The 19,796-nt window shown below is 54.6% G+C and overlaps 1 protein-coding gene across 3 annotated transcripts; it reads right to left on the bottom strand.

The window, feature by feature from the left end:
• Positions 1 to 743: 743 nt before the first annotated feature.
• On the bottom strand, positions 744 to 15,371 carry MAFF (MAF bZIP transcription factor F). 3 transcript variants are annotated; one of them, XM_030815559.1, is made up of 3 exons: positions 15,041 to 15,371; positions 3,388 to 3,454; positions 744 to 2,851 (listed from the first exon to the last, which is right to left on the bottom strand). In XM_030815559.1, the coding sequence occupies exons 2-3, from the start codon at positions 3,421 to 3,423 to the stop codon at positions 2,375 to 2,377; spliced, it is 513 nt and encodes a 170-aa protein (XP_030671419.1). In that variant the 5' UTR covers positions 3,424 to 3,454; positions 15,041 to 15,371; the 3' UTR covers positions 744 to 2,374. The 3 variants fall into 3 exon arrangements, with proteins under 3 accessions (XP_030671419.1, XP_030671421.1, XP_030671420.1); XM_030815561.1 differs by lacking the exon at positions 15,041 to 15,371 and adding an exon at positions 11,498 to 11,533; XM_030815560.1 differs by lacking the exon at positions 15,041 to 15,371 and adding an exon at positions 4,313 to 4,335.
• Between the last annotated feature and the right edge of the window lie 4,425 nt (positions 15,372 to 19,796).

The following is a 19,796-nucleotide window of genomic DNA, read 5'->3' on the forward strand; positions in this document are numbered from 1 at the left end:
TCGTCTCAACTTCCCAAGTAGCCGGGACTACAGACATGCGCCACCACACTCGGCTATGTGTTTTTTTTGTTTGTTTGTTTTGTTTTTGTATTTTTAGTAGAGACGGGGTTTCACCATGTTGGTCAGGCTGGTCTTGAACTCCTGACCTCAAATGATCCAGCTGTCTCGGCCTCCCAAAGTGCTGGGATTACAGGTGTGAGCCACCGTGCCCGGCCTGTTTTCTTTTAAATTTCTTGTAGAGATGGGGGTCCTGCTATGTTGCCCAGGCTGGTCTCAAACTCTTGGCCTCAAGTGATCCTCCCACCTCAGCCTCTTCAGTAGCTGGAACAATAGGCATGTGTACCACCACACGTAGCTAATTATTTTTTATTTTTTGTAGAGATGGGGGTCTCACTATGTTGCCCAGGTTGGTCTTGGACTCCTAGTCTCAAATGATCCTCTTGCTTCAGCCTCCCAGAGTGCTGGGATTACAGGTGTGAGCCACCATGCTCCACCAGAATCCAGTCCTAAATTTCATCGTGCTCATGGCTTTGTCTTCCCAGGAGCTCCTGTGCTCTAAGCAACCAAAAGGAAGCGTGGAAGTTTTAGCACCACTGGTCTCTGTCGCCGTCTCCCCTCCACCTCATACCCTGTGCAATAGCTGGTGATGTGCACTAGCCCTCTCCGCCACCAGAAGCCCCAAGGGGTTGAAAGAACCCCATTTTAGACACCCCTCCCCAAAAAACATAGTCCAGGATACACACTTATTCTCTGTGGAAAAAGAATTTGACTTTATTTAGAAAGTCTACAAAATACAGAAGGCGATAACTCGCTTGCTGTAAGTCAGGAAATAAATAAATTCTAGGAGCCGGGCAGTATTTTTTAACTTTTTTTTTGAGACAGGATTTTGCTGTGTTGCCCAGGCTGGAGTGTAGTCGTGCGATCTCAGCTCACTACAACCTCTGCCTTCTGGACTTAAGTGATCCTCCTGCCTCAGCCTCCCAAGTAGCTGGGACTACAGGCATGAGCCACCACGCATGGCTAATTTTTGTATTTTTTGTAGAGACGGGGTTTCACCATGTTGTCCAGGCTGGCCTCAAACTCCTGGACTCAAGCGATCCCCCTCCTTGGCCTCCCAAAGTGCTGGGATTACAGATGTGAGCCACCGCGCCCGGCTTAAACATTTTTTGTTGTTGCTCTCCGGCTTTCCCTAAATATAAGATAAAATGTGATTTATTTGCAGATATAAAATATAAAGTCCAGCTCAGGGCCATACGCCACTTTTCCCAGGGAGCAGGAGCTCGGGCTCTGGCTGGGGAGAATAACTTAGATCCGTGCAATAAATAAACAGTGGGGAGGGGCAGTGTGGACAGTGTTGGGGGAGGGACTGAGGCTGGGCTTCCCAGGAGAATGACAATCAAAGGCAGGGGTCAGCCCCCCACCCCACAGTGGACACTGACAGGGGTTGAGGTGGGACCCTTCTTCTTGAGACCCCACTCCAGACTGTAGTAGGACTGCAGGGTCTGTCTCCTTGTCTCCCTATTTGCCACAGCAGTCCATGGCCCCCTTTCTCTGACTGGCCAGCCCCCGGACACCCTGGCTGCGGGGACAGCCCAGGGCTGAGCCACGCCAGCTCCTTCCCACTCTTCCATCCGTGTCACCTTCTCTCTCCCTCTGCTTCTCTCCCCCTCCCTTGCAGAGAGCGGTCTCCCAGGCCAGGGAGGCCCTCCCACCACGTTTCTGAGTCCCTGTCCACTGTCCCCCTGAAAACCATGGCTGGAATCTTAGGGCAGCAGTGAGGAAACCCAGGTTTTGGTCCCAACACAACCACTAAGTGAAATGTGACCTCAGGCCTGTTTCCCCATCTGTGAACTGGGTTTCACTAGTCTTCCCACCCACTCTTTTAGTTTCGGAAGGCCAGGCACCCCCAGGCCCAACCAGAGGCGGGGGCATCTCTTCAGTGCAATTTCTCAGCAGGACGGCCCTGTAAGTCACAGACAGCCAAACCTAGCTCTGAATCCTGGATGGGTTTGGAGGGCATATTGGCACAATCAGAGCAGTTTCCAAGATGAGGGGTGCCCTCTTCTCCCCCAACAGCTGTTCTCTAAGCCGGCTCTATATCTCTCAATCTAAAAAGGCTAAACTTTCAGCCAAGGGCGATCCCAGATCCAGACCTCTGCCCCATCCCCAACCTACCAAAGTTCCCCTTCCCAGGGTCATTCGGTCCCAGTTTTGGGGGCTGCAAGAGGAAGACAGGGCCCACGGAGGGAATGTGTGTGCACCAAAGGGCCAGTGCTGCAGAGAAATGGGACCTGGGCACAGAGGCGGTGCTCAGGCACTTTGGGGAGGGAGCTGGGGCCGGAGGGGCGTGGCTGAGGCATGGCGGGGGCGGGCACTAGGAGCAGGAGGCCGGGCCGTGGGCGGGGCCCGGGCCGTGGGCGGGGCCCGGGCCGGGGGCGGGGCCAGACCCCGAGCCCGGGGTGGACTTGACGATGGTGATGACGCTGGCCGGCGCCACGAGCGTGGCGGGCCCGCGGGCGGCGGCCACGGAGCGCGCGAAGCCCTGCAGCGCCTCGCACTTGCCGCGCAGCGCGTCGAGCTCCAGGCGCATGGCGGCGTTCTCGCGCGCCAGCTTGTCCACCTCGCGCTCCAGCTCCGACTTCTGCTTCTGCAGCTCCTCCTTCTGGCACACGCGCTTCACGCGGCAGCTGGCGGCGTAGCCACGGTTTTTGAGTGTGCGGCGCCGCTGCTTAAGCCGTGTCACCTCCTCGGCGGAGAGCCCGCGCAGGTGCCGGTTCAGCTCGCGCACCGACAGCCCCATCAGCGCCTCGTCCGACAGGTGCGGCGTGTTCTCGCTCAGCTCTCGCTTGATCTGAGGGCATGAGGAAACTGAGACCCAGGGACTGGGGACGGGCCCCCCCCAACCCCGCTCCACCCCCGGTGTTCCTCTTTCACCGCCTTAGCCGTGGAGGTGGTGGCTGGACTTGATCCAAAACCCCGAAGGGGAGCAGGAATCCGGGAAGGGGAAACCGGGCCAGACTAGGATCGGGACACAAAAGGAGGCCACCCCGGGGCTCAGCCTGAATTCTAACCTAGCGCCAAGCCTTGGACTCAGCCAGAGAAACCCAGGCCGGAAAGCACCTTTGAATGCCCCAGGGGACATTGACCCAATGGGGAGGGAGGCCTGGAGAGGGAAGTGACCTACCCCGGGGACATGCAGCCTGTGACCAGAGCCCAGGCCTCCTGGTCCCAGCCCGTGGCTGTGGCCCTTCCCTTTGGCATCATGAAGGCCTGGTGCCTGCTGAGCCACCCAGGGGATTCCAGGAAAGAAGGGGAAGTTGGGGTGAGGAGGCTCTGCATGGGCAGGGAGGGAGGGCTTCACTGGGTTGACAGAGGCTGCCTCCTCACCTTTAGAGCTTTGCTGGATAGGGGATCCACAGACATGTTTGCAGAAGGTGCCCTCTGGGCTGCAGACCTAGGGTAGAAAGGAGGTCAAAGTCACTGTTTTGTTTTTGTTCTCCCCTTAGAATAAAATCCAAACCCACTACCTTGCCATTCAAGGCCTCTGCTATCTTAGAACTGATTCATACCTGCCACCTTCCTCTCTCCACATTGGTCCACAGGCCTCCTTGAATGGCTCCTTCCAGCCTTGGAAGCTGTGCACACGCTGTTCTCTTTACTGTTAGCCCCCCATGGTGACTCCTCATCATTTAGGTCTTTGCCCAATGTCACCTCCTCAAGAGGTCCTCTTTGACCATTCTGGCTAAACGCCTCTTTCTGTCACATCACATAACCCCGCCTATTAACCCTTGTAACAGTCACCTCTTCTGCATATCTCATACTTGGTTCCTCATCTATGATTTGTTTCTCCTTCCCACTCCTCCTCCACCAAAATGGAAGCCCATGAAGGCAGAGGCCTTGCCTGTCTCACCACAGCATCAATATGCCTAAATCAGTGCCTGGTATATAGTAGATGGTTCAGTAAGTGTGCACCAAATGAATAGATGTCCCTCTCTTGACCATTCTTCCACATGCTGCTTGGACATGTGCCTTTGATTTGATTTTTCAGAACTTTTCTTTTTCTTTCTGTTTCTTTTTTTTTTTTTGAGACAGAGTCTCACTCTGTCACCCAGGCTGGAGTGCAGTGGCGCGATCTCGGCTCACTGCAACCTCCGCCTCCCGGGTTCAAGCGATTCTCCTGCCTCAGCCTCCCAAGTAGCTGGGATTACAGGTGCCTGCCACCACGCCCAGCTAATTTTTTGATTTTTAGTTTATTTTTATTTTTAGAGACAGGGTTTCGCCATGTTGGCCAGGCTGGTTTTGAACTACTGACCTCAGGTGATCCACCCGCCTCGGCCTCCCAAAGTGCTGGACAGGTGTGAGCCACTGTGCCTGGCCGACTTTTCAGAACTTTTCTTAAAGTATAACCTACATACAGAAAAGTACACACAGCATATGTGCACCAGTAAATGCCTTTTCACAAAGCCCATCCGGTACCCCGTAAGATACAACATCAGCCAGTCCCCTCTCTCCCCAGGCCTCCTTCATCTAGACCTCTGTTTTGGGAAAGTTTTCCCAACCGCCTGGGGGCTGCCCCACACTAACTCAGCATGCCATAGGCAGGTGGGGCAGCCATCCCTAGACCAATGAGGGCCTCTCATCTCCTAATCCCCCCTCCCACAAGCCTGACAGCCGCATGCTCCTTCAACAACTATTTATTGAGCTCTTTGCCAAACATGTACTTGGTAATGGGGAGAAAAAGGTGAATAAAACTCGTAGAGGGTCAGTGGTCATTGCTCTGGGCTGGAGAAGGGGACCATCTCCCAAAGGCCCCTTTAAAGCAGCAGTCCTCTGTGTCCCTAGCTGATAGGATCTACTTTGCCATTCCTCTCAGGTTCTCCGCCATGAGAACCTGAGTTTTCTCATCTGTCTCCAAGGGGAGGGGGCAGTGATAAGAAGCCAAGGAAAATAAAGGAAGATAGGCTGGGCACGGTGGCTCACGCCTATAATCCCAGCACTTGAGGAGGCTGAGGCGGGCAGATCACCTGAGTTCAGGAGTTTGAGACCAGCCTGGCCAACACGGTGAAACCCTGTCTCTACCAAAAATACAAAAATTAGCCAGGCGTGGTGGTTTGCTCCTGTAGTCCCAGCTATTCGAGAGGCTGAGGCAGGAGAATTGCTTAAACCTGGGAGGTGGAGGTTACAATGAGCTGAGATTGCACCACTGCACTCCAGCCTGGGAGCCTGGGTGACAGAGTGAGACTCCATCTCAAAATAAATAAATAAATAATAAATAAATAAATAAATAGAAAACAAAGGAAGATGCTCTGTGATCTGAGCTGTAGCATCCTATAAACACGTGCCGTATCGGAAAGAGCATTACTCAGTTTGGTGGACAGCAGAGGGCAAAAGCCGGGTCCAAGCCCTGGTTCCTTGAGCTGTCTGCAGGGTTGACCTCACAGGTCGGCTCAGCCTCTGACACATTCTGGCAGGACCGGGGTGTCTCCCGGGGACAAGGTGCAGAAATGGAAAGCACATGGACCTTGGTGCCAGATACACCTGGGGCCTTTTGGGGGTGGTCTCGCTCTCTAGTTGTGTGGTTCTGGTAGGTCAGCCACTCTTTCTGCGCCTCACTTTCCCCCTGGGTGACACAGGTAGCTGTGTTAAGTCAGCTCATGTCATGCCTCTGTCAGGACCTTCCCACGGCTCACTGGAGTAAAGCCAGAGTCGTCACCACGGCCCACAAAGTGCTGCAGAAAGTGATCCCCAGTGGCCGGGCGCAGTGGTTCACGCCTGTAATCCCAGCACTTTGGGAGGCCAAGGCGGGTGGATCATGAAGTCAGGAGATCGAAACCAGCCTGGTCAACATGGTGAAACCCCAGCTCTACTAAAAATATGAAAATTAGCCGGGCGTGGTGGCACGCGCCTGTAGTCCCAGCTACTTGGGAGGCTGAGGCAAAAGAATTGCTTGAACCCGGGAGGTGGAGGTTGCAGTGAGCCAAGATTGTGCCACTGCACTCCAGCCTGGGTGAGAGTGAGACTCCGTCTGGAAAAAAAAAAAAAAAAAAAAGAAAGTGCTTCCCAGCATCCCTCTCCCACCTCAGCCCTACTTGGCTTCCTTTTGTTTCCCCTGCCTCAGCCACACCCACCGTTCCTCAACACAGGATGCATGCTCCTCTCCAGGGCCTTTGCACTGGCTGGTCCCTCTGCTGGCATTTTTGTTTTGTTTTTGTTTTTGTTTTTTATACAGGGTCTCACTCACTCTGTTACAGGCTGGAGTGCAGTGACACGATCACAGCTCATTGCAGCCTCAAATTTCCAGGCTCAAGTGGTCCTCCTACCTCAGCCTCCCTAGTAGCTGGAACTATAGGTGTATGCTACCACGCCTGGCCAATTTTTGTACTTTTTGTACAGAGTTTCATCATGTTGCCCAGGCTGGTCTTGAACTCTTTGGCTCAAGCGATCTGCCTGCCTCTGCCTCCCAAAGTGTTGGGATTATAGGCATGAGCCACCACGCATGGCCTCTGCTGGCATCCTTGTTCCCTAGATATCCACAAAGTTTGCTCCATCACCTCCTGAGGTCTCTTCAAATCTCATGTTCACTCAGTTTAGAATTTGCAACCCCTGATACACACACACACAAGCACACACACACACACACACACACACACTTCCTGTGTCCCTTCCCCACCTCAGGTTTCCCCATGTGTAATTATCATCACTCACATATATGGTGGGTATTTGTTCAGTGTCTGTCCCTCCCAGCCCCCTGATTAGAATGCCAGCTCCATGAGGGCAGAGCTTGTACCTAATTCACCGTGGCCTCCCCCATGCCTAGAACAGCGCCTGGCACCTCGCAGATGCTCAAGGAATCCTTGCTGAGTTCTCAGTGTGACTCAGGCCGAGGTGGGGACAGTCCGGGGCTTCTTAGGAAACTCCCCAGCCCCTCCCGGCCCACACAGTCAGGGGGTCTGGCAGCTGAGAGGGAACGAAGGAGTGGGACAGAAGGAAGTTGGTGCTTGCAGAGATCCCCTGACAGGGGCAGCCACTGTGGCCCTTAAGCAGGAGAGTCTTAGCAGTCACCCAGGTTTCGCTGGGGGTAGCTGGGTGGACCCAGAGTGCCAGGTCAGGACCCAGGCAGCTTTAGACCCCTGTGCGGATCCACGGTGAAGACCAGTGGCTTCATGGGGTGACCCCTGAGCTGCAACCTCCACTGCTGAACATGCCGGCTTAGCCTGGGCTCTGGCCTCAGTTTCCCTGCCTAGCACTCCAAATCCTAGGGGGCTCAGGCCCTGGCTGCCCACCTAGCTCTCCTTGGGGGCCTCTGTGCACTCCCATCCTACCTGGAAAAGTCATATGAGATCTGCTGGCTACCCTGACCTTTCAGACACTATCTGGAGACGTTTACATGTCAGCCTCACTGATCCTACCCTTCAATGCAGGCCTTTTTTTTTTTTTTTTTTTTTTGAGATGGAGTCTTGCTCTGTCACCCAGGCTGGAGTGCAGTGACAGGATCTCAGCTCACTGCAACCTCCGCCTCCTGGGTTCAAGCGATTCGCTCTGCCTCAGCCTCCTGAATAGCTGGGACTACAGGTGCCCACCACCATGCCCAGCTAATTTTTGTATTTTTAGTAGAGACAGAGTTTCACCATATTGGTCAGGCTGGTCTCGAACTCTTAACCTCAGGCGATCCATCTACCTCGGCCTCCTGAAGTGCCGGGATTACAAGTGTGAGCCACCACGTCCAACCCAATGCAGGCCTCTTAAGTGGTCACCGTCACCGCCCTATACACACCTGGGGAGGTCCCAGCACGCCTCCCTGCTGGCCTCAGCTCATCCCCACACAGCAACCAGACAATCTTTGCACCACGTGAATCTGACCATGCTACCAGCCAGATTAAAACCTTCCATGGTTGGGCTGGGCGCGGTGGCTCATGCCTATAATCCCAGCACTTTAGGAGGCTGAGGCGGGCGGATCACAAGATAAGGAGATTGAGACCATCCTGGCTAACATGGTGAAACTCTGTCTCTACTAAAAAATACAAAAAAAGTTAGCCGGGCGTGGTGGCAGGCACCTGTAGTCCCAGCTCTCAGGAGGCTGAGGCAGGAGAATGGCGTGAACCTGGGAGGCGGAGCATGCAGTGAGCCGAGATCGCGCCACTGCACTCCAGCCTGGGCAACAGAGTGATACTCCGTCTCAAAAACAAACAAACAAAAACAAACAAGCAAAAAAAAACCTTCCATGGTTCCCTACTATCCTAAGGACGGAGTCCAGACCCACCCTCACAGCACCCCAGGCCCTGTGTGTCCAGCCCCACGCCCATTTCCCACCACTGCCACCTCCACTCTGTGCTCCAGCCACACAGAATTTCTTTCACTTCCTCCCACCCGCGCTTTCTTGCCTCTGAGCCACCTCCCACCCCATGACATTTCTCTCCCCTCACTCCCCTCTACTTTGTTTGGCAGACTCCTACTCATCCTTCTGCCCTGGGTATAGACGTCTCCTCCTCCTCCAGGAAGCCCTCCCTGATCCCTAGGACTTGTTAGGCACCCCCACCCCTGTGTGTAATGGGTTGTATTTCCTTGCTGTCTCTCCACCAGACAGAGAGAGGCTGAGTCAGCTCTGGGTGCTTGAGGCCACCCATCTCAAGACCTGGCAGGGAGCAGGAACTGGGGAAGGGGGGATGGGCAGAGTCTCTGACGCCATCACCCAGCTTGTCACTGTCCAAACCAAGTTCCAAGCCGAAACGTATTTCAGTACCTCCTGGCCCTGTCTCTAATTCTTCCTCCTCTCCAGCTGCTTCCTTGGGCCTGTTGGCAGAGACAGTACAGATGCTAGGCGAATGGGAAGAGAGCACGAGGGGGTCCCATCCACGTGACTTTGGGCCCAAGGGCGGGGTGTGGGAAACAGGGAAAGGAGGACTGGATTGGGAGTCAAGCTTGCGTTTAAGTCCCATCTCTGTTTTCTCAGGCTGTGTGACCTGGGGTGAGCCGCTCCATCTCTCTGAGTCTCCACTTTCCCATCTAAAGGATCAGAACAATACCTGCCTCGCAGGGTTTTGGTGGAATCAAGTGGTAAACACTGTAGAGGTCTGTGAGCACCTGGGAGGTTAGAATTGCTGTCTGTCCAGGAGGGGTCAGGCCTGTAGCCAGCATTGGGGTCTCGCTCTGATTCAGCATCTCCCAGCTGGCTGGGGTCACACAGGGAACTGCAGGAAAGGCCCTTAGAGGCCATCAGGTCCTGCCTCCTCACTTTACCCAAGGGGAGGTAGAGACCCAGAGAGGGGCATCACTTGCCTAAAGTCACACAACAGGTGTGAATGAATATCTGCAAAGGCCCAGGACTGAAACCTGGTCCCTTCACACCATCACCTCCCTGGTTCGCCCAACCCTGAGGTAATGCGCAGAGAGGGCAACAGAGTAGTCCAGGCTCATACAGCCAGCATGGGGTAGAATTCAGCCTGAGAGTTCAAGACCAACCTGGGCAAGATGGCTAGACTCCATCTCCAAAAAATAAGATTAGCCGGGTGCAGTGGTGCACACCTGTAGTCCCAGCTACTCAGGAGGCTGAGGCAGGAGGAACCCTTGAGCCCAGGAATTCAAGGCGGCAGTGAGCTGTGATCCTGCCACTGCACTCCCTGGGTGACAAAGCAAGACCTCACCTCTTAGAAAAAAAAAAATTAGCCGGGCGTGGTGGTGGGTGCCTGTAGTCCCAGCTACTGGGGAGGCTGAGGCAGGAGAATGGCGTGAATCCGCAGATGGAGCTTGCAGTGAGCCGAGATCGCGCCACTGCACTCCAGCCTGGGTGACAGAGCGAGACTCCGTCTCAAAAAAAAAAAAAAAAAAAAAAAAGATGGCCAAGCAAGGTGGCTCACGCCTGTAATCCAGCACTTTTGGAGGCCGAGGTGGGTGGATCATGAGGTCAGGAGATTGAGACCATCCTGGCTAACACGGTGAAACCCCATCTCTACTAAAAATACAAAAAATTAGCTGGGCCTGGTGGCACACACCTGTAGTCCCAGCTACTCAGGAGGCTGAGGCAGGAGAATCGCTTAGAACCTGGGAGGCAGAGGTTGCAGTGAGCCGAGATTACGCCACTGCACTCCAGCCTGGGCGACAGAGCAAGACTCCGTCTCAAAAAAAAAAAAAATAAATAAATAAATAATAATAATAGAATTCAGGCCTGAGTCCACATGGAGCCACACACCTCCTCCCTGTGTGGCCCTGGCAGGGCGACCTCCCTGGGCCCTGTTTCCCTAGCCCTGTGAAGATGAAGCTGGACTTGCCAGTTTCCAAGGCCACCCCAGCTCTGATTCTCCAGGATTTGTGTTGGGCCCGCTAGGGATATGATTTGCAAGTTACAGCTAAGTATCCAGGCCCCCTTGCCAGCCGTTTGGGGAGCTGGCACATGCGGTGATGCTTGAGCCACCTGAGCCACACAGAAAGACCCAATGGGAGAAGGGAAGCCTCTCCCCACACAAGTTAATCAACTGCCCATTGGGTGCTGCGGCTGATACAGAACCTCAGAGGCACAGTCTGGCCTCATGCACAAGTCATTTTTCCTGAGTCCTGGATTCCTTGCTAAGTGGGAATGATCATAATAATCTTAGTGTGTAGAATATAAGAGGCTTAGGCAAGGCCAGGTGTGGTGGCTCACGCCTGTAATCCCAGCACTTTGGGAGGCAAAGGTGGGCAGATCATCTGAGGCCAGGAGTTCAAGAACAGCCTGGCCAACATGGTGAAATCCTGTCTCTACTAAAAAAAAAAAAAAAAAAAAAAAAAAAAAAAGGCAAAAATTAGCCGGGTGTGGTGGCGCACACCTATAGTCGCAGCTGCTTGGGAGGCTGAGGCTGGAGAATCGCATGAACCCGGGAGGTGGAGGTTTCAGTGAGCTGAGAACAAGCCACTGGCAACAGAGCGAGACTCCGTCAAAAAGAAAAAGAGGCGTAGGCAAGAAAGATCACCTCATCTCACCATCACCCCACTATCCACAAGCAACAGAGACACCACTAACCACACACAGCACCGATTCCCAGTGAGGCAGGCCACAGCCCCTGAGTCTTTCTCAGCACAGAACTGTTTTCTCCTGAGCTTGGACACAGCCTAGAATCCTCAACACTGCCTCCAGACCAGGCCCGAGAGATGGAACCATCAGCCATTACCTACCCTTGATAATAGCGGAAGCTGGCTGTGATTGTAAATACCCTCAGGTGCTAGGAAGGTTTTGAACCTGCTCTTCCCCCACTCCTCCATGCCCTCCTGTCCCAGCCTCAGCCCCCTCAACCGCATCCTGGATGTCAGCCGAGGCACCCACGTTTGCCCAGGAATGTCCTAGCTCAGCAAAGTCAGGCAATCACAGAGGGAAAGTCACAAGAAGGGGGAACTTTCTGGTAACCTCAGGCTTTCCGCTGCCAACCCCAGGCCAGGGGCTGCCAAGGGGCCTGGGTCCTCTGCCTTTGCCAGGCTGGCTGACCCTGGGCCTGAGAAATAGTAGCTGATCCAATCCCCTGTTCAGCACCTGAGGCAACCAAGCCACTGTTTGGTAGCAGTGGCGGACTGGAACCCAGGGCTCCTCTCTCTTCTATGCCGGCCACCACCACCTCTCCCTGGCTTCTTCCCTTGGAAGCCAGCAGAGCTGACCTCCAGGGTCTGCAGGTTCATGACGCCTTCTGGAGGCATAAGGAGAGAGGTGACTCTTGAGGGACTGACAACTGCCTTGTCCAGTCAGCAGCCACAACCCTCCAACGTCCCCCTCCCTGGCCCCACCAGTCCACTCCAGAGACGTCCTGTAGAAGGCCCACCCGCTGGCATGGGCTCCTTTCTGGCTGCTGAGCCATTCTGCTCGCTCTGTGAGGACAGAGGGAAAAAATGTGTTTTCGTAGCTCTTGGCAGCCAGCACTGCTGGAGCCTCCTCCCTGCTGGAAGGGGAGCAAGGCTAGAAGAACCAAGCACCACAGAGAAGCAACAGCCTGGGGTTCCAGCCCCAGTTCAGGCACCCTCTCACACTCGCTGTGTGGCTTCAGGTATGGCACTGCCTCTCTCTGGGCCTCAGTTTTCCCAATATGCCAAACCTCCTCTGAGCCTAACCTTTCAACAATGACTGTCTCCAGTTTAGAGTTTCAGATTCTGGCCCAGAGCTCCAAGACCACCAGCAGAATAGAGGTAGGGAAAGGAAAGCGGTGAAGGCTTCCTGTGGGTGGGGGGGGCATGAGACGTATATCAGACTATCAGACTAGCCCTCTTCTCCACCTGGCCAGCCACAGACCACTTCCTCTTTCATCTGGACCATGACCACAGCCGCCTGCTCACCAGCCTCTTGCCTTGCCCTCCGTCTCCAATCCCCATCATTGATCCTCCCCCAAGAGCTGTCAGAGGGATCACTACTGACACAAACCCACGGGCCTATCCGTGCTTGGCCCATTTCAAAACCCTGCAATGCCAGCCTCCCCGCAAGCCAACATAGTAGGGTCCTCAGGCCTCAACCATATTCCTGTCCACTCTCTCCCAGGATCATATGCTAACAAATGAATGAACAGACAGCAAATTCTACTATCCCTGAATGTTTCCCAAAGGGACAAGCGGGCAGTGCATGCCTGTGTGTGTGAGGGAGGAAGTTGCCTGAGTCCTGAAGGATCTGCTCCCTTTTGGGAGACTGCTTCAAGATTCCTCCAGCCCCTGCCCTGGCTTCCTGTTTCTCTGGGGTTCCCAGGCCTTTTTCTCCATGTGTTGTGGAGCTCTTCGAGGACAGGGATCCAGGGCTCATTCATTCAATCAGCAAACATCCAAGAAGCACCTACTATGTTCCAGGCTCTGTGCTGGGCCCTGGAGACCCTGAAGTGAATCCTGCCTTCAAGGGCTTCACAGACAACCACCACTCTGTCAGACTCAGCACACTAGTCACTTCCCCAGGGAAGCCTTCCTTGATTGCCTTGGCTAAGTCAGAGCACTGTTATGTACTTTCAAACCACAGTGACTTCTCCCTCACATCACCCATCTCAGCTGTGTTTTGCATTTACTTCTGTGGATCTTTTTTCAACTTTGTGTCCGCTGCTGAGCTGTAAGCTCCCAGAGGGCAGTCTCTGGATCTGGTCTGTTCATCTCATCCCTGGCATCTGGTCCAGGACAAGGGCCCAATGGCAGTGCAGGGCCCAGGGGTGATTCAATGGGAAGTTAAGCCTCTCAATGCTAACTTTCCATCTGGGACTGAGTCAACCAGCCACTTCCCCTCATCCCCTGACCCCAGGCCCTACTTTGGAATGTTTCCTGCCCAGCTTTGAGGGTGGGCCTGTCTGGTTCCTGTGCTCCTGGCCCCAACCCCCCTGACTCAAACCCCACCTACTCTTGGGTACCCCCAGCTCCTGGCATGGGGCTGTCAGCTCTGCTTTCTCTTCCACAATTCGCCTGGAAAATACGCTGTCTGCAGAGACTTCCAGAGCTTCCCCCTTCTACCCACCATCCTGCCATCCTGGCTGTTACCTAGTTCCAGCGGTAGATGGGAACACTGAGGGTCCTGGCTGCTGTAGCAGAGCTCACCCAGGGTTCAAAGATCCAAAGTCAAAGGATCATTGGTTCCTCACCCTAGCAAGTTCAATTGCTCCCCTCCCAGGATTCCATAGCCCGTGGGTGGGTGGAGGGGGAAGGTGGATTAAGACCAAGGAATCTCTAGCCCCCAGCCCATCCTGCAGGCAGCTACGAAAAACAGGTGCTTTCTGCAGGGCTATTGGGTGAGTGGGTGGGTGGCGGCTAGGTCAGGCCCCACCCCTCACTCATTAATCCTTCGTGCAGTCAGAGGCCTATCCCCACTGCCTGCTGACCCTGCCTGGCCCAGGGTGAGGACTCGGGGTCTGTCGGCTGGCTCAGAGCCTCAGCTAGCTTCCGGCGTCCAGCTGTAGGTCAGTCTAGTCTCACTAGTCCCACTTGTGAACTGAAACTACCAGGAGGGCGGAAACCGGCTCCGCCCCATCCTCCACGACCTAGCAGGTACAGCCTCCAGAACCTGGACTAGCTAGAAAACCTGTGGTCCTCTCCCTGCCCCGCACCTTTGCAGTCAAGGTTTTCTGGCCCTTCCTGTTCTCATGGGACTGAGGGGATGGGCAACCCTGTGGATGAACGAGAGTACCTTGGTTCTTCCCCCAGGAAGCCCCAAAATCTGGGGACAAGAACCTGGGCTCCAACTCACTTTGTTACCAGATTCACCAGGGTGCCCAGCGGGTGTGGCTCACACCCCTCACTCCCAGCTCAGCTGGGTGGGGTCTTTGATACCTTGGCCCCACCCTGTGGCTGCGGGCGCCGGCTCGGGGCGGGAGACAAACACTGGGGTCACGTGGCGGAGGCCCTGGGAAACTCCGGGGAGAGCGGGGGACGGACAGCCCTGGGTAGTAGGACTGGGGCGGCCCGGGCCAGAATTCCCAGACCCCGTGCGAAGACGCACGGGTCCTCTTCCTTCGCTCGGGTCCTTGTTCCGCGTTTACTCCGGTGGCCGGCCCAGGGCACGCCCTCTCCGAGGTACACACTGCTGGTGTACAGGCCCCAGGGAGCGCGCGCGCGGACACGCACACACAAGCACAACACACGCACACACGCCCCCCGAGGTACACAGCGCACGCACGCACCGGGCAGGATACCCAGGCCGCCCGCCAGGGAACACACGCCCGCCCGCCTGCCCTCGGAGGTAAACAAACCGCGCACGCACCGCCCGCGGGCGCCGGGCCAAGGCCTGTTCCCACCGAGTCACGTAGGAGCACAGCGCCCCCGCCCCCGCCGGGCGGACGCGGAGATTGCCAGCCTGCGCTGCCCCTTCCTCCCGGCGCCGCCGCCTACCCGCCCGCGCCCCGGGAAGGGGCCCCGTCTCCACCCCCACTCCGCCGAGATGGCCTCGGCCCCGTCCTCGCAGTCCCCGGGACGGCCGCTCCCTTCTCCCCGCCCCGAGCCGTCCGGGCGATGGAGCCCCGGGAGCCCCGACGGATCGGGCCCGGGCGCCCACCCCAGGCGCGTCCTGGGGCGCAGAAACCCTGCCGCCTTGGGGTCCCGCGCACCGTCCTCCTGGCCCCGCGTTCCTCACCCGCTTCTGGGCCCGCTTGGCCCGGCGAGCTCGCACGCGCGCGTCTCGCCGCTGTCCCGGCCGCTGTCCCGGCCCGCGCTCTGGTCAGTCCCCCCTCCGCTCTGAGCCGCAGGTCGCTCTGAACCGGGCGCCCGGGAGCGCTGCGCTGAGTTTTGTTGTGGGGCGGGCGGCGCAGGGGGCCGAGGCCGCGCGGAGTTGTAAGGCGAGCTTCCCGGAATTACTCACTCACAGGATTCCTTTCATTCATAAAAACCCAGTCATGCGGTGACGTCACCGTCCCGGCCGCCCTCCGGCCAGGAGCGGCCGCTGGGTCCCTCGGCCCCGCCCCCGTATGACCCCGCCCCCTGGAAGCCCCGCCCCCGGGGCTGCCGCGATTCTCTGCCTGGTTCCAGGGCTCGCTGGGTGCGTTCACGTGACACCTCGCGAGAGCCCCGTGGGTGTAGGTGTCATTGGCTCATTTTACAGGTAGTGGTCCTGGCCCTCTTCTTTCGACCTAGACCTTCTGCCTTAATGATCTCATCCAGTCCCGTGGCTTTAAATGACATCTATATGGCTATGAGCCCCAGGTTTGTATTTCCAGAGGGAACAGCTTCTCTGAGTTCCAGACTCATAGCCAGCTGCCCACTCTGCGCATCCAGTGGGTGTCAGATGGGGACTGCAGAGGACTGGGCCCAAAAACCGCTCCTGATCGTCAGCCCTACCTCCGCTCCCTTGCTTGCCACCCCATCTCAGCTGCTCAAGCCAAAACCTGGGAGCCTGGCTCCATCCCTCGCTCACCCTTCCTCCCCGCCTCAGGACTCAAGCTAGCGGTGTCTCCAGGTCTCCTGCATAGGACCACTTCTCACCACCTCCAGTCATGGCACCTGGTCTCGGCACCATCAGCTTACCCGGACAATGGCAGCAGCCTCCGGATATATAGGCTCCCTACTTTGCCTCCAAAGTCTTTCTACCAGCCAATGTTCTTGTCAAAACAAAGCTCAGGTTGTTTACACACCTCCTTTGGCCGCTCTCTCCTCATCCACTGCTCTTCGGCCACAGTGCCCTTCTTTCTGTCCCCCAAACATACCAAGCTCATTCCTGCGACAGGCCCTTGGCACTGGCTGTCTGGTCTTCTGTTCACTTGCCTGGCTCTTTCTCATCTTTCACGTCAGCCCGGATGTCACTGCCTCAGAGAGACCTTTCCTGACCACCCTGGTTAAAGCAGTCTTCACCTCTGAATTTTTTTTTTTTTTTTTCAGACAGGGTGTCACTCTGTCACCCAGGCTGGAGTGCAGTGGCACAATCTCAGCTCACTGCAACCTCCTTCTCCTGGACTCCAGCCATTCTCCCACCTCAGCCTCCCAAGTAGCTGGGACCATAAGCATGCACCACCATGCTAGGTTCAATTTTTTTTTTTTTTTTTTTTTTTTTGTAGAGACAGGGTTTTGCCATGTTGCCCAAACTGGTCTCAAACTCCGGGACTCAGGCAATCCACCCACGCTAGCCTCCCAAAGTGATGAGATTACAGGCGCAAGCCACCACACCCGGCCTTGAAATTTGTTCTTATATTGTCTTAATACTTCTGTAGGGTGTTTCATCATTTACATATGTGAGTGCTGGTTATTGTCTGCCTTCCCCAACCAGAATGTATGTTTCATGAAGGCAGGCCTTATTTCTTTTTCTTTTTTTTTTGAGACAGAGTCTCACTCTGTTGCCCAGAATGGGGTGCAGTGGCATAATCTTGGCTCACTGCAACCTCCGCCTCCCAGATTCAAGCAATTCAGCCCCCCAGTAGCTGGACTACAGGTGCATCACCATGCCCGGCTAGGCTGGTCTTAAACTCCTGACCTCAGGCCACTCACCTCGGCCTCCCAAAGTTTTGGGATTACAGACATGAGCCACTGCGCGTGGCCAGGCTTATCTTATTCACCACTGCCTGCCCAGTGCCTAGAATAGTGCTTGGCACATAGTAGGCCCACAGTAAATACATGTTGAAGGAATACATGACTGGAGGCTCAGAGACGTGAAAGTGACTTTCTAAATTCACTCAGCTAGGAAGTACAAGCACTGGAATTGGAATCCAGGTTTGAATGATTCCTGGCCCAGATGTTTGGGGGTACATCACAACCAGGGGAGGAGGGCCACATAAATATGAGGGGTGCATGCCGTGGTGGGAAGTCCCACCCAAAAGAGATGGCTTTGGAGGCCACATGGGGGGTGGATGTTGCTGTTCATCCCCCGCTTTCCTTTGCTCATGATGTTCCCACTGCCTGAAATTCCATCGCTCCCAGTCTCTCCTGTGAAGCCGACATCATGGCACTTACTCCCCTGTGGAGGGCATAGGACCTCTCCAAATGGGGAGGCCTCTGTGTGGCACCCTGATCACCAGCAAGGATCCCCACTTTCCTTGATGTAGCGAATTCGATTTCAGCGCCCTTGTCTTGCTTTCCTGCCTCTGTGCCTTGGTCCACCAGACACTATGGCTTCTTTCCCATCCCTCCCACAGGCCGTGGGTTTGGTATGCAGATTGGCCCACTAGTTTCCCAAGTGGTCAAATGTTGAGGCAGCTTTGTCTAGCACTTCAAAGGATCTCTAAAAACCAATCGCTCGCTCCTCTCCATGTGCATAGCTAAAAGAGCCACCTAGGGTAACTTCGGGGTACAAAAGTTCTCAATTTTAGAAACTGCACAATGGTGAGTTGTCTATTTTCTCTACCCTCCACCCCCTTTAAAAACAAAACCAAAACCAAACAAAACAAAACAGGGTCTTGCCCTGTTGCCCCGGCTGGAGTGCAGTGGCATGATCATAGCTCACCGCAGCCTTGAACTTCTGGGCTCAAGCGATCCTCTCACCTCAGCCTCCCAAGTAGTTGGGACTACAAGTGTGCATCACTGTGCCTGGATAATTTTTCTATTTTTTTGCAGAGATGTGGGTCTCACCATATTGCATAGGTTGATCTTGAACCCCTGGCCTCAAGCCTTCCTTCTGCCTCAGCCTCCCAATCTACTCCCTTTTTTATGATCTTCTCAAGAGCTGGGGCCACGCCTGGAACACTGTAGGTGCTCAGCTAGTGAGTGAATTCTCAGTGGACCTGAACAATACCCCTGGACACCAGTGCTGCCTAGATCCTTTACTCCCATCCCCAGCCTGCCAGAACAAGGGGGTCAGTGCCTCATTATCCACCCTGCAGGGACCGCTTCCCATAGACATAGCTCCCTCGCTGGTCAAGATCAAGGGCCATGGTACAATGTCCTATTTAAAAGTGGGAGCTCAGGCCAGGCATGGTGGCTCACAACTGTATTCTCAGCACTTTGGGAGACCGAGGCAGGAGAATCACTTGAGCCCAGGAGTTCAAGACCAGCCTGGGCAATATGGCGAAATCTTGTCTCTATTAAAAAAAGAAGGGGAAGAAAAAAAAAAAGAAAATGACCATCAGGCAGCCACCATAGTAATCATGGGTTGCAGCAAGAATCACCAATGGATATGAAAGCTTGATGAGAAAGTATTTACGTAGTTTCAAGTTATTTACCCACAAGATGATAATTAATTATGGAAGGAAAAATAGTAACTCTGCAGTGGAGAAATTTGGCAGACACAACCTTCGCTAAGTGATCCAAGTTAATATCACCAGTAAGGGGCAAATTGCCATGGAGTTTGTAGATGAGGTAATTATCGTATGGATGCCCAACTTCCTGACTTCAATGCTTGTCCTGTGGTCATAGAAGACAATGTGTCCTTGATTTTAGGAAATATGCACTGGGGTATTTATTTATTTTTTATTTTTTTGAGACGGAGTCTTACTCTGTCACACAGGCTGGAGTGCAATGGCGCGACCTCGGCTCACTGCAACCTCTGCCTCCTGGGTTCAAGTGATTCTCCTGCCTCAGCCTCCTGAGTAGCTGGGATTACAGGCATCCACCATCATGCCCGGCTAATTTTTGTATTTTTGTAGAGAGGGGGTTTCACCGTGTTGGCCAGGCTGGTCTTGAACTCCTGACCTCAGGTGATCCGTCCGCCTCAGCCTCCTGAAGAGCTGGGATTACAGGTGTGAGCCATGGTGCCTGGCCCACTGGAGTATTTAGAGGTAAAGGGCCTCATGTTTGCAATTTACTCTGACATGGTTCTGAAAATAATACGTATAGATGGATAGTGTTATGGGTGGAATTTCATAATGTTAAAATGTGTATGTTGAAGTCCTAATGCCTAAAAATCTCAGAATGTGACTGTATTTGGAGATAAAGTTTTAAAAGGCATAAGTAAATTAAAATATTTATGGTAGGCCCTAATCCAATCTGACCAGTGTCCTTATAAGAAAAGGAAATTTGGCCAGGCGCAGTGTAATCCCAGCACTTTGGGACGCCGAGGCAGGCAGATCACTTGAGGTCAGGAGTTTGAGACCAGCCTGGCCAACGTGCAAAACCCTGTCTCTACTTAATAAAAAAAAAAAAATTAGTCGGGAGTTGTGGCACATGCCTATCATCCCAGCTACTCAGGAGGCTGAGGCAGGAGAATCGCTTGAACCTGGGAGGCGGAGGTTGCAGTGAGCCGAGATCGCGCCATTGCACTCCAGCCTGGGCGACAGAGCGAGACTCTGTCTCAAAAAAAAAAAATTGTTTTTTGAAAGTAGGGATTCTCAAGTCAGCCTGTCGGGTTCAGATCCTGGCCCCATGCCTCATCAGCTGACCTCATCTCCACCCTCTGTAAACCGGGCTTACTAATAGTGCCTCCTTTACAGGCTGTGAAACAACATAATGTCTTTGCACTTATAAGCCTCTGG

Source organism: Nomascus leucogenys, chromosome 7b, assembly GCF_006542625.1.
Source record: "Nomascus leucogenys isolate Asia chromosome 7b, Asia_NLE_v1, whole genome shotgun sequence".
In the NCBI taxonomy this organism is placed as follows: domain Eukaryota; kingdom Metazoa; phylum Chordata; class Mammalia; order Primates; family Hylobatidae; genus Nomascus; species Nomascus leucogenys.